Consider the following 16,959-nt stretch of genomic DNA (forward strand, 5'->3'; position numbering starts at 1 on the left):
ACACAAGAAAATACAATTATAATGCAATAACCTTTATTTCATTAGTATGCAAACAAAATGATCTACAAGATACAATTTGTTTCAAAGCCAATCTACACTACTAAAAAACAATTATCTACAACATACAGTTTAAACATTTAGGCAACAAACAAAACAACATTGTTTTATTATTTTAGGAATATGAAATTATCTGTAATATGGAAAAAAATTTAACGATTTTAGTGCCTATTTTAAATTAATTAATCTTTCCTTGGCAAAGCTGGGTTATTTATAGAAAAGTTTAAAGAATAAATAATGCAACTGTAGGCTTTATCACGTAGGATTAATTCATCTGTATTACTGTATTATTTATTTACTATATATATAAAAACATTTATTTCTATATACAGTATTTTTTATGGAGATTTTGTGAACCCAAAAAGTATCACCCATCCATTGTACAATGTATTGATAAGATACAAATAAATATATGTAACAAAATTAATATTTTAATTCAGCCACCAGGACCAATGTTCTATGTAAAACATTAAGTTGAACATGATGAGTCTTTAGCCATTCACACATGGTCAGGATCAACTTACTCATGATGTAGCACCATGTAGCTGCAGTGTTTACTTTTCGACCGGTTGGGTGTAGAATTGAGTAGGTAACATTTGAATAACACAATTACAATTTTTAAAAGATTACAAACAAAAATAATTAAATATGTAAAAATTGCCTTTACTTAATGTTTAAATCTATAAATTTCTAAAATTCTATCTTTAATATTTGTACTATTTTTTATACTAAACCTTGGAGACGACAACTTTTTGTATGGTTACACGGTTTTATTTTACCTTTAATGCAAATTGAACCTGTTCTGAAAATTGTAAACATTTTTTATTTTACATTTTTCCTCCATTATTCTACAAGCTTCCTCCTCTACAATTTCCTCCTTCATGTTAAATGCTTTCTATTCATTTTCAAAATGTTTGAATATTATTAACACATTTAACAACATAAAGTCAAAAACCAACACTATTTCAGTTATCTTTATTGACAAATTCTGTGCTAATCAAATATAGTACACATGTCACACTTTCTTTTATCGGAGTTACAAAGCAAAATTATTTTTTTTTTATAAATCATTTTTTTTAAAATGAGTTTTACAATAATGTATACAAAGATCTTAATGAAAAATATTTTTTGTTTATAATTGTTAAATCTTGTAACTAGTTGCAATGGCGTAACATTTGGATGAATTGAGGTTAAAGGTCAAGACCCTAAAACTAGATCGCAGTGAAACTTTCCTTTAAGGTTGCTCTTGGATTCTATACAACAACGTTGGCACAACGCAAATGAGTTGACCAGTCACAAGCGACAATTTGGATGATCCAATGCGTCGTGGTTGGTCAAATTGCTTGTAGTGCGTTTAAGCGATTGTGTTGCATCCTAGTGGAAACCAAGCTGTATACAAGATGAATAGCTGACTCTTAAACAGGTCAGTCGACTCTCCCAATACTGGTCTCTCTGAAAACCAGAAACTCTTCCAATACCAGACTTTTCTCAAAGTTCAAAAGGTCACAAATTCATTTTTTCCATTAATAACACATTCCGAATACCAGACTTTCCAAAAAAAACAAACATATTTGGTCAGCCCAAATGTATTGAGAGAGTTGACTGTATAATTAAACATCCTACATACAAGAGGGTTTATATAGGTGCCTACCTGTTTATTACAAATATTATGTATAATTTATTAATTTCATATAGACACATGCCCATATGTTTTCTAATTTATTTCATGAAGCTCACTCATACTGATTTTGATATGTCAGTATACAGCCAACTGTAAATTAAATCGCCACTTGTAATCTATGCTTTCTGATTAGGGAGTTTTCGATTTACAACAACCGACAACCAAAGTCATGTCATGTCATTGTAGGCATGCAAAGATATTAGGACATGTATCCTCAATCTCCACTTGGACACAGTTTGACGATTGCTATGTCCGAACGACGACCGAAAATACTGATCTGACTGATCTGACCTAGGTAGGTTGTTGGTCGTACCAAATCAAAGGATCCCTATTTAGGAAATAGGCAGTGTTTTGAACCCATGACCTTGGAAATAAACCACCAAACTACACGCGCCACTTCGCTTATATACAAACAAGACAAAGTTATTGCTTTTAATTACCTTATTTCCAATCTACAAAATCTTGTTGCATACATTTTAATTTACTTTTACAGATAGGAGTACAGTACATCTAGGCTTAGAAAATAAAATTGTTATATGCATATTTATATTTCAGTGGTATGAAATTTACTGTAATATTATGGATGACATAAAACCATTTTTATCCCCACCAAACCCACTTTCAAATTAATCAAAAGTAATTTGCTTGTTACGCCACTGACTAGTTCATTTACTGTAGTTAAACTAACAGTAACTGTTTAAAAATATATTTATTTGATAGATTACTGTTGCAATAACACTACTAAAAAACAAAGTTTATTGTTTTTTAAATTCCCCTCTCATCCTCCTTAAAAAACACACTACATAAATATCGCTAATATATCTATCCCTCTGTCAAACTCTTCCATGAAAAATGTTTCTACTTACAAAGATGTACAATTTTTTAATTGGTTATTTGTTTAGTTTAAGTCGTATCGAGTTCTTCACAACAGGAATAGCTTGAGGTACTGGAGACATAATATCACTCAGTTCATTGCTGCTAGGAACTATCTGAAAGACACAAACAAAGCAAAAGCAGGCCTTTGGTATAAACCAGTTAATTTGACATTTTTACGGTAATGTAGTGATGTTCTCGAACAGACAAAATGGCTTGGGCCACACCATGTATGGGTTACTAAAAGCTTGGTTTAAACGAGACGCAAGGCAAATTTACTAGTGTCAATCAATCCGGTTCTCAAACACGCGCATCAAAGCTCAGACCATGCTCGACTGGCTAGCCTACGTGAACTTAGCAATGCATGTGTGCCTAAGAGCAAGGCCTAGATGGGTCAATAGTCATTTCACACCAATATTGTATTTTTTTTTTTGGTAATTATCCACGCTTAATGTTAATTTGAATGCTAATAATTCGTACAGCTAATTTGTAATTTATCTGTTTAGGTTTGCAGCTTACCATTGACCTGTAGGGGTCAGGCTAAGGCTCTGTCTACACCATGAAACTTTATGTTTAAAAAAAATGTGATGTGCCCATATATGGACATGATGTCATATTACTACCATATTTGGGCATATTACTACCATATTTGGGCATATTACTACCATATTTGGGCATATTACTACCATATTTGGGCATATTACTACCATATTTGGGCATATCACTACCATACTTAGTCATATCACTACCATATTTGGCCACATTAATGATTTCTCAATCTTACCTTGGAAATATCAACTTTGGGTTTTTCTGGAGTAGAGGTAGGCTGAAATGCAACACAACATGTTTAGTATTTCTTAGAAATATTATCCACCTAGTGTCAGTTTTTGATCGCAATAGCTGAATGTTAATATCTATTAATTGTTCCACTAATATTAGTTTCAATTTGTGATCGCAATAGTTGCGTGTTAATTCTCTATTAATTAAAAAAAATAGTTTTATTAATTTTTGCAATTGTTAGGTATCAATTATCTATTAAAAGTTGACCAAAAAAAATATCATTTTCTGTTCACAGAAGTGAATGATGTATTAATGAGAAATGAGTATTAACTATCTATTCATTTTCCAATCAAATTAGTATCAATTGGTTTGCAGTTGTTATATTACAAGTAGAACGGAAAAATGAAAAAGATCATCTAACCACTTGTTCAAGAGACTGAGAACCATTCTTTTCCGTTTCATCTGTATTGTGATTTTCACCATTCTGAAATAAATAAATTTAAAAAAATCACTATCTCAAAATAAACAAAAAATGCATCTCTTTAGTATTCAGTACCATTACCAGTCATGTACTTTTAATAGTAAGACTGAAATATTATGTTTCAATGACTGAAAGTAAACTAAAGCTCTGTCTCCACTATCAAACTTTATGTGACAAAAAATGTGATGTGCCAGTATATGAACATGATGGTGTCATATCACTAACATATTTGGAAATATCACTACGATATTTGGGCACATCACACCTTTTTGTCAAACTAGTTTGATAGTGTAGACAGAGCTTTAAGGAATAATATTATATTTAAGTTTAAAAAAAATGTTTCTCTCGATTTAGAAAGATTAATTTCTAAATATTAATATTAACTTAACTTATGTAATGTAACATTGTAATTGTATTTTCGAAAGTTGGATTTTAACATATGGTTGAATTTTATTGTAATGCAACATTTTTAGCTGTGTGCTATCGTTTTGTACATTTATATACTGTATAAACAGTATTAAATTTTTTAAATGTAAACAAATGGAATACATTAACATTATAGCATGGAAAAATGTCTTGATATTTGTATATACAACCTACCTGAATTTCTGTTGAATTTGTTGCACTATCCTGCGAGTTTCCTGCTAGATCTTGGTGTGTTTTAGATTTCTTGGTAGGTACAAGACTCGGTGAAGCTGTGGCAGTACGTTTAGTAGCAACCTATATTCAAATACAACTTATCTATTAAAAATGTTCTAAAATTTAAAATCAAAAAAATGTTACTATCAAGTTTATATGCCCTATCACATACATTTGAATCTTGTGAATTCCCTGGATTTTTGTCGTCTAGTTTCGATTTCTTTGGATCTGATGGAGTTGTTGAATCAGAAGACGCTCGCTTAGATGCACTCTTTAAAAAATGAATATCAAATAAATGAAACTATATAGAATTGTTTACGAATAACATTCAATAATTTATAATAAACTTAAACTTTATTTTTTTTATTTTATTCATTTCGGCAATAAACATAAAATAATAATTTAATACAAAAAACATAGAAATATAGTATAATGAAATACAAGACACGAAGCAGAGGAGAGACAAAAGCATTAAACAAAACGCTGTCACCGGTAAGGTGTGTCTCTATTGTTATAGATGCAGCTCACAGTTTACTCATATAAAAATCTTTAAAAAAAAACATTTAGGGCAAATTCCAAAAAACTAAACAAACCTTTAAATCATTGACTTGTGAATTTTCTGGTATATTATCTTCCAACTTCTTTTTCTTGAGATCGGAGGAAGTCGGAGATTCAGAAGAAGATCGTTTAGATGTACTCTAAAAAGACAATTCATATAGCATAATAGTTTCCAATTAATTAACAATTATTTATTTTTAATATTGTCTACTGAGTTACAAGCGTAGGGCGGATTGCAATAAAACAGCCCGATTAAAGCTGAAATTATCAGATAGACGGTCTTACTAAAGCCACCCCTATTAGACCATTGCTATAAAACAGTCTTAGCTATTGACCGCCTAAAGTAACAAATTGAGGGTGTACTTTACAGGTAGAATACCAAATAAGGTAATGTTCATCACGCTAAAGCGCCACAAAAGACTGCATAAGACAAATGGCAATCATGGTTGAAAGATAGCGATGTCTCTACAACACTGAAATTATTTTAAAATAAAAATACCTTTGAATTGTTCTCTTGTGAGTTTTCTGTTTTATCATCGAGTTTGGATTGCTTGGGATCGGAGGGAGTTGGCGATTCAGAAGAAGATCGTTTAGATGAACTCTAAAAAGACAATTTTTGTAATTGTTGAAACTGTTGCACAAATACACTCAAACTCATGGACCGTATATCCTCTGGTATAATCCAACCCTCCTAGAGCACAACACAGGGGCAGTGGGTGGTGTGACTATACCCAGGGAAATCCTGGATCAGAAAAAAAAATGTTTTGCAAGCATTTCTGGTAAAAACTCATCTGAACTGGCTAGAGAGACTTGCATCCAGACCAAAAGTCAATACTGGGACTACACTCGTTGATATGCCTGTTTGTGAAATCAGACATAAAGTAGTGGGTGGGATTAGGCCCGAAGAGGGATTATACAAGAAGATACAGAGTGACCAGCCGTATAACATCTCTTTAGTTTCTTTTTGATATAAAGTAGTGCCTGTTTTACTTTCCCATTTTGATTTAACTGTTTGTATATTTTAGTTGTATCTCCATTGAGATTCAGCCACTGATACTCATTGCATTATCATCTATTCAGTAAATTGCCTTTGGATGTATAAACTTATGTTTAAATAAAGATCTAATGCTCTACCTGTGTATTTTCTGCTGTGTTGGACACTTCATCAGGTGTAGTACTTGAGATTTCAGATGAGGGTTGCTGCAAAAATAAACATGTTTAAAAAAAATTTAGATTAATATCAAATGTTCAGTTCAATTATCATACAACTACGTAATACAAAGAGTTGTATCTTATGTATACTTAAATTGTGTATTATGTAATAGGAAAAGGCATCTATACACTTTGATGCAGAATAGTAATAGTAAAAAAAAAAAACATTTGGTAAATGTAAGCAATTTGAAAGTAGTTTACATGCAGTAGACTACTGAGATTGTTCATAAATTCGGTGCAAACTCAGTAAATACAGCACGTTGTGCACTATCGTCATGTTTGTTCCTGGAAAACGGCCAAACAATTGGCTCACATAATTTAATTAGTAGATTTGTAAAAGGAACATTTAATCTAAAGCCACCCATGTTTATAATATTAAACCAATGTAGCAACGCTAAACAATATAGTTTAATTAGTAAGTCAAGTCTTTATTTGGAACCTAAACCTTAGTTGTATGTAAACCGTTCATTATGAGCAATGAAATAAAAAAAAAAAAGTTAAATAATCAATCAATCAACTTACCTCATTTTGGTCGTGATTAGGAATCTTTGCATCAGAGACTTTGTCTTCACCTTCGACCTCCAGCGACGAGCTACTCGATACAGCATCTCCATTCTGGTTCTTCTCCGGTTCCTTTCCGTACAAAAACTCTTCATCGGACATGTTTGGAGGTTTCTTAGCCGCATCTGGAATTTTGGGAGCATCTTTAGATTCCAGTATTAAAATCGGTTTAATATTGTCATTGCCTTGGGACAATTTCTTCTTACTTCTCACTAGTTCTGGAGGTAAATACTGGCTTAATTGCTTTCTGAAAAGAATAAATATTTATTTATTAAGTTTAAGAATTTGAACTAAGTCACACAAAGTGAAACGCCTCCTCTATTGAAGGGACAATTTGTCATGAACGAAATGTGACCAAGTATATGTTTTAACACTACGGCCAACCCCTACTCAGGGGACCATTATAAAGGGACAATTATTTGGATCCCACAAAATCTACAAGCTATCCTAATTGACTTACACAAACTACAAGGCACACCAACCTTTTAACATGCTTTGCTTCGATCTTCATTCCTTCCTCAAATAACTTAATGTTTAACGCTTGCCTATGAACCGTGTCAACAAAGTTTTGAATGTCAAAGGTCAAGTTGACATTAGTGCTTGGGTCAATCTGGGCAAACTCTAGCCCAATGAACCACATGGACACAAAAAGGTCAGATCTGTGAAAGGAGAAGTAGAAATAGAGTGAGAGAGAGAAGTGATTGGTCACTAGACAAATTAGCATTAGTTTGTGCCCATGCACATTTTTATCTTCCAAATCCCTTTCTACAACAAATTTTATGTCGAGTTATTTGTTATTATTTATTCATACTAGGTGACCTCTTCAGCCAAAGACTGGTTTCCCAGAGGGACAAGTTATGATCAGTGGCTTTGATGTACTAGTACATCGGGGTAACCCCCTACTCGTCTCGAAAGATGTACTAGGTTCTTTAAAGTGCACATGAGCTATAGAAGTGTACACTGGACATACAGTTTATAGTTCTTATCTGAGAAAACTTGTTCTGCCACCAGAACCATGGAGCAAGTGAGCCTCGAACCATTGCCGATGTTATGGATACGTAATTACAGTTCCACTGCCTTAACCTTCGGCCACTCACTCACTTCAGCAAAATTAGTAGTGCTTTAATAACTTACTTTTCATCTGTGTTTTGAGGTACGTATGATTTCGGGTTAACATGGGCAAGTTTTATTACTGGATTTCTCTCTAGGTTACCAATCAATATCCTGATCTTTGACTCAACAAGGCCAACCCTGCATTAAATTAAATCAGAAACATGAAAAATAAGCACAAAATGTTTATTCTACAAGAAAAATAAAATGTTTTCTATTCAAGATTCAAGAAATTTAATTTTTCCATAAAAATGGAAATTCACTTTGCTTGGTAGATTAAAACAACAGTATTGCAACAATTTAAAAACGTGCAGTATTATAACAGATAAAAAATACAAGATAAAAAGTTAAAAATACTGTTAAAAATGTAAAACTATTAAAAATTGCATTAACGTCTTACATTAGAATTAAAAATATGAATGCTATTTACAACGAAGGATTTTCTAGTTCTACAAAGATTTGCTCTTGGAGGTCGTAGCCTAATGCCTGATCTATTTAAGTTATAACAGTAATGTAACGGATGAGTGGGGTCTTTCATAATATTGTTTACTTTTTTTAGAATACTCTTTTCATAGATAAATGAACAAGGCGTTAGATCAGCTTTAATAATACGTTGTGCAATTTTACGTGGTCTCTCAATATTTTTCTTATCATTTTCAGTAAAGTTACCATAAAAACATCCAATGCTAAAAGATAAAATACTTTGAATAATACTTTGATAAAATAGAATTAAAATAGTGTTATCAACTCTAATTTGCCTTCTTCATTATTCTTTAGGTCTAAATATGTATTTTTTCACATGTTCATTATTCTTGTCATGTTCATACAGTAGCCTAAAGCTTTGTCTACACTATCAAACTTTATGTGACAACAAAATGTGATGTGCCCATAAATGAACATGATGATGTCATATCACTACCATATTTGGGCACATCACACTTTTTTTGTCAAACTAGTATGATAGTGTAGACAGAGCTTTACCTATGCAGTAATTACTGAATGTGCCAGTGGAATTAGCAGTGTAAGTACATCTCAGTGCTCAGTGTACAGAACTTTGAGCTTAGCATACAATTTGAAAAATGGTCTTTTTGTTTGCCAATCTAAGTCATACTTACCACTTTAAGTGATCCTTCTCTGAGCCTGCACTAGCACTCAATACAATATAATGCCTGTATAAAAAGCAAATACAGCATTAAACAACACTAGCATTGTTCGCATTATTACTAACAATTACCGTATATTAAAACAGTAAAACCCCTCTTTCGGGACACAGGTGATATTAAAACAGGGATATTTTCCCATGAAACAAACATGTTTTAACAGTCAATCCCTATTTAAAGGATTCTCCTTAAATCCTCCTCCTCCTTTTGGATCCTGGAGGTTTCCCTGTTCTACTGTGTGCTTAGAAATAATAATTTAAATTTTATATAATTTAATTATTATTATAATATAATTATTATGATAATATAATTATATTAAAATATATTAAAATATATCGTAATTAAAATATAAACACTTACTTGTACTGATGAAAAAAATTAGTTGGCTCAAATAATTTTTCCCAGGATACTTTATTCTTCACAATTTCCTCTGTTATCTCTAAGCCTGAAAAATATCATAACAAACTTAATCTTAAAGCTCTATCAAATTATGTGACAAAAACATGTGATGTGCCCATTATATGGACATGATGAGGTCATATCACTACCAAATTTAAGCATATCACTACCAAATTTAAGCATATCACTACCATATTTGGGCACATCACACTTTTTTGTAAAATTAGTTAGATAGTGTAGACAGATCTTTAGTATTGTGTAAGAGTAGGAAGTAGTAATCAAACCTCCACTCAACACAATTTTAAACGAGCAATCAACATTTAAATGAATGTAATGTTTTAAAAGATTTGGTTTTGATGTGTATATATATATATATAGAATTTATTACAATACTCCAAGTATAAAAGTTCTAAGTATAAAAACATCTTGAAAGTCCAAATCAAACAACGGATCTTCATTATTTCAGTACTTACTTTTTTTAAGTTCCTGTTCCATCACAGTCTTGGTAGACTGAGTGACGTTATAAGTGGAATTCTGTTGTGGGTAAGCTGGGGTTATGATAGGCATCAGGTGAAACCGATCAGTTACATTTATCTGTTGAAGAAGAGCACAACACATTAATAATGATGGTGGCAAAACAGCTATTTATAAAATGCCATTTCGGAAAATTCTTTAGAATATGGAGAATTATTAACATCTCGCTATTGCATACATATGTTATTTTGGTCTACTGCTGTTTTTTGCCCTTTCAACACCTGGAATTCATCTGAATACTCATTGTTTAATATGAAAACACTTTAAGATAGCATCCTCTATAGATGCATTTTAAAAAGATACAGCACCCTCTATTACTTGACCATGATTTATTAATGTCTCCCAATATTAGGAAGTTTTCGATCTGAAACAAACAACAACCAACCTCAGGTCAATTGATGTGTCATCGGTCATTGTCTGGACTTAGAAATCATCAAAACTGTGTCCAAGTGGGGAGCGAGGAAACACGTCTCAATATCTCCGCATGCGCACACAGAAATAACATAACATAGTTTGGTCGTCGCAAATCAAGCTCCCGATTGAGATAATTCATTCACTCATAATACTGTGTCCACAAGACAAGTATTCCATGGTACAACATGCAAAAATTGGGCAATAAGGTAATATAAATTATAATAGTGTTATCAGCCTATACTCACCCTAGGATCCCAAACTTGAAAGGCGAGTTCGTTCTCCTGTGATGGCTGTTTTAAAAAAACTGGTTGAGGCCACTTCCTATAAAAAGATTAAATTTTCCGATAAAAATAATAGATATACGATTGGGTTGAGTAACAGAGAAAGTGTGTTTATTTCACACGTAAGCTATCAAACGTTAAGTGACAACAAAATGCAATGTGCCCATGTATGGACATGATGTCATATTACTACCATATTTAAGCATATCACCACCATATTTGGGCACATTTTTTGTAACATAGAGATTGATAGTTTAGACAGAGCTTTAATAACACTCAAAATGAATCGCTCTGATCTCATCTCATAGCCTATTTCACCCACTGCTGTGTGAAGGCCTCCTCCAAATGAATCGTTATAATCTAATAAAAAGATATATATTAATTTGAAAATGTTTCATTTATTATCAATGGAAATTTGATATATTTAATGCAGCTAAGACTTAAGTAGTCTTTACTAGAAATACATTAAGTACAGAAGAATAAACATGAATTTAAGAGCTATCAATGAATTCAATAGTGAATCTACGTACCATTTTGTAAACACAAGAAAAAATTTATGTACAATTGTTGCTGCAGCAGCATTAGGGTATAGTTGACAGGTCCTGGCTACTAACATAGCCCATGAGACACCTCCTAAAAAGCCCAGAGCGTTTGAGTATACTCCATGACCTATAGATTAACAAAAAAAGTGTTGTTGATATAATGGTGTAACATATCTATTATTAGGTATTTTGAGTTTTCAATTACAAGAGAACAAATTTAAAACACTGTGATAAGAAAATTCACCAACGTCAAAGAGATAAGATACAAAGTAAAATGGCAATGGGAGGTCATCACATAACAAGAGAAGACAACAGATGGACAAAAAAATTAACAGAAAGGCAGCCAAGAATCGGCAAAAAAAGACAGGGAGACAATAATGCAGATGGAGTGACGACATAACTTATACAGGAACAACATGGGCATGGACAGCACAGAACAGCAAGGAATGGGAAAGGTTTGAGGAGGGCTACATTTGACAGGGATGATGGAGTTGAGGTAAGAGGATAAGGTAAATCCAACAAAATAGTGTAAATGAATTAACATTACATAACTAGTCTTCAGTTCACAATTTTCAAATTTTACAAACAGACTAATCTATAAAATAATTTTAAAGAATCTTACGTTTTGCCCAAAGCTTGATAGCTCTTAGTGCTATTTTAAAACTGTTCTTGTTTGGAACCAAATTTAGTATTTCATCTGTGACACGAGAACCTATAAAAATAAAAAATAAAATTTTATAATATAATTTTAGGTATTACAAGTATGTTATTTTTTTAACTAGATAACTAGAATGGATTTTTTAAACGACAATAAAAAACACAAAGGGGAGGATGAACCTACCATTGAGACTGCGTACACATCTTTGATCCAGATTCTTTAGGAGATTATCATCAGTCAAATCCAGATCATCTGGGATTACTGGCAGAGCAAGCCTTGCAAACAAGATATCCATCTATATAATAACATTCATATTAATTGATTGATCCCCATCAGATCAAGATAATCTGGGATTGCAAACAAGATATCCGTCCACGGCATGTATAAATAGTATTAATAATATTCATATTGATCCACATCAGATCAAGAAAATCTAGGATTATTGGAAAAGCAAAATTTGTAATTTAGATATCCATCTCAATAAATAGTGTATAATGTACAAATAAAAGTTGACTTTCTTCAATGGAAAATTTACTATATCAGTAAATAAATAAAATGTAGTATTAAAATAGAGTAAATTCTAAATTATTTAATTTTGTATGAAATATAGTAGTATTAAAATACAGACCTCAATACCATCAAATATCAATTTTATTACAGGTACAAAAGCTTCTTCGACAGCCTAAACAAATGAAATGAGAATAATTTATCATTTTAATATCTAGAGAATTTGCTGATTGCAGAACATTAAAAAGTGTATTCGAAAGTTGTAAGCTAGCAGCCAGGGAGTGAAATTCTTTTAACAACGCTTTAAAAGTATATAGTCAAACTAGAAGGGCAAATTTAATGACGTGTTCCCATACAGCTATGAAACCATCCTTTAAAATCGGGCAATAACTATAGATAGCAACCAGGGCTGTAAAAACTGTATTTGTATTGCAACTTTCTATAAACAAAGCTTGTTTTAGTTTTTTTTTACCATCATTTGTCAACATTACAATATGTAGGCCTATTCTTTAAAAACCTGAGCTATTTTTGTACTATATAAAATGAATGTGTCTAGTAAATTGAGTCCAGGCTAGTAAATATTTTAGCCCAACTAGACCATGGTCTAGCACATTTTTTATACTTTTTACAGCCCTGCAAAACACAATTGATACACACGATTGACCTCATAACCTCTCGTCATTAGACTAGCAGAGGTAATAAAGTATACTATAACCAGTGATGTTGAATTGAATGTGAAAATTGGCAAATCGTATAGGTTTATTAAACGACACTACAACAGCACTACTACTGTACCAACAGTTTGGTAAATGATTTTACATTGAAAGTAGTAATCTCAAGCTTAAAAACAAAAATGTTATTAATTCAAACAAACCCTTATATCCTTAGCCTCTGGACTATTCTTGATGATTTCAAGGAATGAATTAAAGAAATCTTCTCTATCTATATGACGAGGTGAAACACAGAGGGCATCAATATCACCACCTGAAATTTAAAACAAAATTATAATTATTCACATAATAATAAACAAGATATGCAAATCTATAAATAAAAGAAAGTAATGATTTAATTTTATCAGGACCTACCTAGGTGACCAAACAAAGGAGCAGGAACCACATATATGGGCACATCACATTTTTGATAGTGTGGACAGAGCTTAATGCATTTTCTCTGTGTTTACAAAGATGCACATGTGTGTAACATCAATTTTCAACATGAACTTGGTTATTTAAAACTTCAATTCTGCAATTTTTTTTCTAAATAAATATTACTGTAATTATTAAACATAGAAGAAAATAAGATTCTGAATAAAAACCAATTTATTTAGAATGTACCTTTAGTGTGAACACCAAGCCGGTAAGATCCAAAAGTGTAGATTTTTCCACCAACATGTTCAGCTAAACTAGGAGGCATATTCTTTTTCAGACTTATATCTTTAATCCACTGCTTAACCATTGTATCCAATTTTAGTAGTACATCCACCCTATTAAAGATTTTTGATAACATTTAATATACTGTACATGCAGTATTTTATATTGCTATTAAACACAATATTTCCACCAAACGGAGTGGTCCAGAGACACCTAAATTAAAACTAGATAAGCTTTCGGTGCTTTAAAACAGTAATGTCTCAACAATTAAGTTCTACAGTATCACATTTATGCATCTACATTAGTTTACTGCAAATGCAGCGGTGCATATCCCTGCGATAATGGGACTATTTACAGCCCAAGAGTACATCACATTACTATTGTTTACCTGTGTGCCAACTCTGTATCGTCTTCAAAGACTCCATGAGGTTTCATGGCCTCCACCAAGTCCGAGGTCAGTTTCAGATCCTCTGGTCTTGGCTCGGCCAAGCTTATCGGGGATGTTATCCCATATACTTTTGTCTCTTGACTATAAAAAAACAAATGTGGTTAAGTAAAATAATCTCCCTTTTTTGTAATAATGTCAAGTTTATTTTCAGTACATTATTAAACACCATTTTTGAACAGCTTGAATTAATTTTCTGTTAGCCTTCTTGGGATTTTATGTGTGTTGACATTTCTGTGACATGGTATTTCTACTCATGCAGTAAAAATAATATTATAGGCCTAGGCCTAGTCTAATTGTAGTTATGCACTTGTCAATTGTATGACCCACTATACGACCCCCGGGAGAGGTGCGTCATTTGTCCGATGTGCGTTATACCTTTGAATACCATGACGCACCCGTGCGTCAAAAATGTGACTTACCTTTAGGTGACCATGACGCACTGTGACCATGTTGTTTATGATATGGTGGGTGGTAAAGTGACGGACATTGACACACCTTGTTCATTGATGTGACGTACCATCTAGGGTTTTTTGACGCACCCCTGCTTCAGTAATTATTTGTAAATGATGCACCCATGACGCACCTCTCCCGGGGGTCGTATAGTGGGTCATACAATTGACAAGTGCATTAAATTGACTCACTACTTTAAATTTACAAAATAATGATACCAATTTAAATATTAATTTAATAAATCGAGAAATTAAAAATACAGGAACTTCTTTATTTTGTATTATTTGAATTTGAAAACATTTTCGTTTATATTTTTGTATAATATTTATTATTTACTTATTTTATTTAACATAACATTTGACACACAGACTACCATACCACTCTGGTTTGTGCACTGTAAACAGGCTACAATGAACTAGGCCGATGTCTAGCCTGACTACATCAATCAAGTCTTTCCTCCACAACAGCCGACTGCCCACTAAAACTGGCCTCTGATGCCTGTCTGACACTATGACATTTTAGGCCTACCATAGCACTAACTAACCAGTCGCCATTACCCTACTTACCTAGACATGTTTATGCTTCTCTTTCTAGGCAAAAACAATCTAAATCTCTACATTTTTCTAAAGAAAAGCTTTGTAAAATGTGAATATATGAGGATCTTATCCTCGTAACATAAAATCAAAACGAAAATTCATGTCTTTCGGATCCAAATCCTTTGTCCAATTTTTGGTTCACAGGTTGTGTGTGGTCCGCGTCCGATTCCGCGAGCGAGAATTTAGAGATGGTTAAAAATGGCCAATTGAGGGCGACATTAGTCTAAATATTGTAAGCCTTTATAGTGCTTGTGTCAAGCTAGCCGACAATAAGCCAGCCGACAATAAGCCAGCCCACTTTTATTTTTTCCAGCCGACAATAACTATGAAACGCCGTTTGTGTATTTTTCACATTTTCAGTATTGCTTAAGGTTTTTATAGTATTAGAAATTCAATATTTGTGAGAAAATGGCGGATTGCTCCTGGGAGTCACTTGGTGGGATTATACTAGGGTACCTCCTTAGTCGTCCAGTATAAGTTAGAGTAGGACCGCTGGTCCTGTTTACTCAGCCCTCATCTTTTAAATCTGAGTGTAACTCAATTACGATTTTTAATATTATAGTGAAATTTGATATTGTATTTGTGAGAAAATGGCGGATTGCTCCTGGGAGTCACTTGGTGGGATTATACTAGGGTACCTCCTTAGTCGTCCAGTATAAGTTAGGGTGGGACCACTGGTCCTGTTTACTCAGCCCTCATCTTTTAAATCTGAGTGTAACTCAATTACGATTTTTTATATAGTGAAATTTGATACTGTATTTGTGAGAAAATGGCGAATTGCTCCTGGGAGTCACTTGGTGGGATTATACTAGGGTACCTCCTTAGTCGTCCAGTATAAGTTAGAGTAGGACCACTGGTCCTGTTTACTCAGCCCTCATCTTTTAAATCTGAGTGTAACTCAATTACGATTTAAAATATTATAGTAAAATTTGATACTGTAGGCCCTATTTGTGAGAAAATGGCGGATTGCTCCTGGGAGTCACCTGGTGGGATTGTACTAGGGTACCTCCTTAGTCGTCCAGTATAAGTTAAAGTAGGACCACTGGTCCTGTTTACTCAGCCCTCATCTTTTAAATCTGAGTGTAACTCAATTACGATTTTTAATATTATAGTAAAATTTGATACTGTATTTGTGAGAAAATGGAAGATTGCTCCTGTGAGTCACTTGGTGGGATTATACTTGGGTACCTCCTTAGTCATCCAGTATAAGTTAGAGTAGGACCACTGGCCCTGTTTACTCAGCCCTCATCTTTTAAATCTGAGTGTAACTCAATTACGATTTTTAATATTATAGTGAAATTTGATACTGTATTTGTGAGAAAATGGCGTATTGCTCCTGGGAGTCACTTGGTGGGATTATACTAATGGACCTCCTTAATCGTCCAGTATAAGTTAGAGTAGGACCGCTGGTCCCGTTTACTCAGCCCTCATCTTTTAAATCTATCTGAGTGTAACTCAATTACGATTTTTTATATAGTGAAATTTGATACTGTATTTGTGAGAAAATGGCGGATTGCTCCAGGGAGTCACTTGGTGGGATTATACTAGGGTACCTCTTTAGTCGTCCAGTATAAGTTAGAGTAGGACCGCTGGTCCCGTTTACTCAGCAGCCCTCATCTTTTTAAATCTGCGTGTAACTCAATTACGA

At 33.0% G+C, this 16,959-nt stretch overlaps 1 protein-coding gene across 2 annotated transcripts; it reads right to left on the reverse strand.

Annotated features, from left to right (window-relative positions):
• Window positions 1-37: 37 nt before the first annotated feature.
• LOC140061350 (poly(A) polymerase beta-like) lies at window positions 38-15,464 on the reverse strand. 2 transcript variants are annotated; one of them, XM_072107860.1, is made up of 24 exons: window positions 15,282-15,464; window positions 14,206-14,346; window positions 13,782-13,930; window positions 13,322-13,431; window positions 12,569-12,622; window positions 12,124-12,235; window positions 11,905-11,994; window positions 11,271-11,409; window positions 10,705-10,780; window positions 9,985-10,105; window positions 9,473-9,557; window positions 9,068-9,121; window positions 7,977-8,093; window positions 7,325-7,501; window positions 6,804-7,089; window positions 6,204-6,269; window positions 5,569-5,670; window positions 5,105-5,209; window positions 4,684-4,782; window positions 4,473-4,592; window positions 3,813-3,875; window positions 3,396-3,437; window positions 2,605-2,727; window positions 38-2,253 (listed from the first exon to the last, which is right to left on the reverse strand). In XM_072107860.1, exons 1-23 carry the CDS (start codon window positions 15,287-15,289, stop codon window positions 2,629-2,631), a joined length of 2,415 nt encoding a protein of 804 aa, XP_071963961.1. In that variant the 5' UTR covers window positions 15,290-15,464; the 3' UTR covers window positions 38-2,253; window positions 2,605-2,628. The 2 variants fall into 2 exon arrangements, with proteins under 2 accessions (XP_071963961.1, XP_071963960.1); XM_072107859.1 differs by having other exon boundaries at window positions 38-2,727.
• Window positions 15,465-16,959: the final 1,495 nt, after the last annotated feature.

Source organism: Antedon mediterranea, chromosome 10 (assembly GCF_964355755.1).
Source record: "Antedon mediterranea chromosome 10, ecAntMedi1.1, whole genome shotgun sequence".
Taxonomy (NCBI): Eukaryota; Metazoa; Echinodermata; class Crinoidea; order Comatulida; family Antedonidae; genus Antedon; species Antedon mediterranea.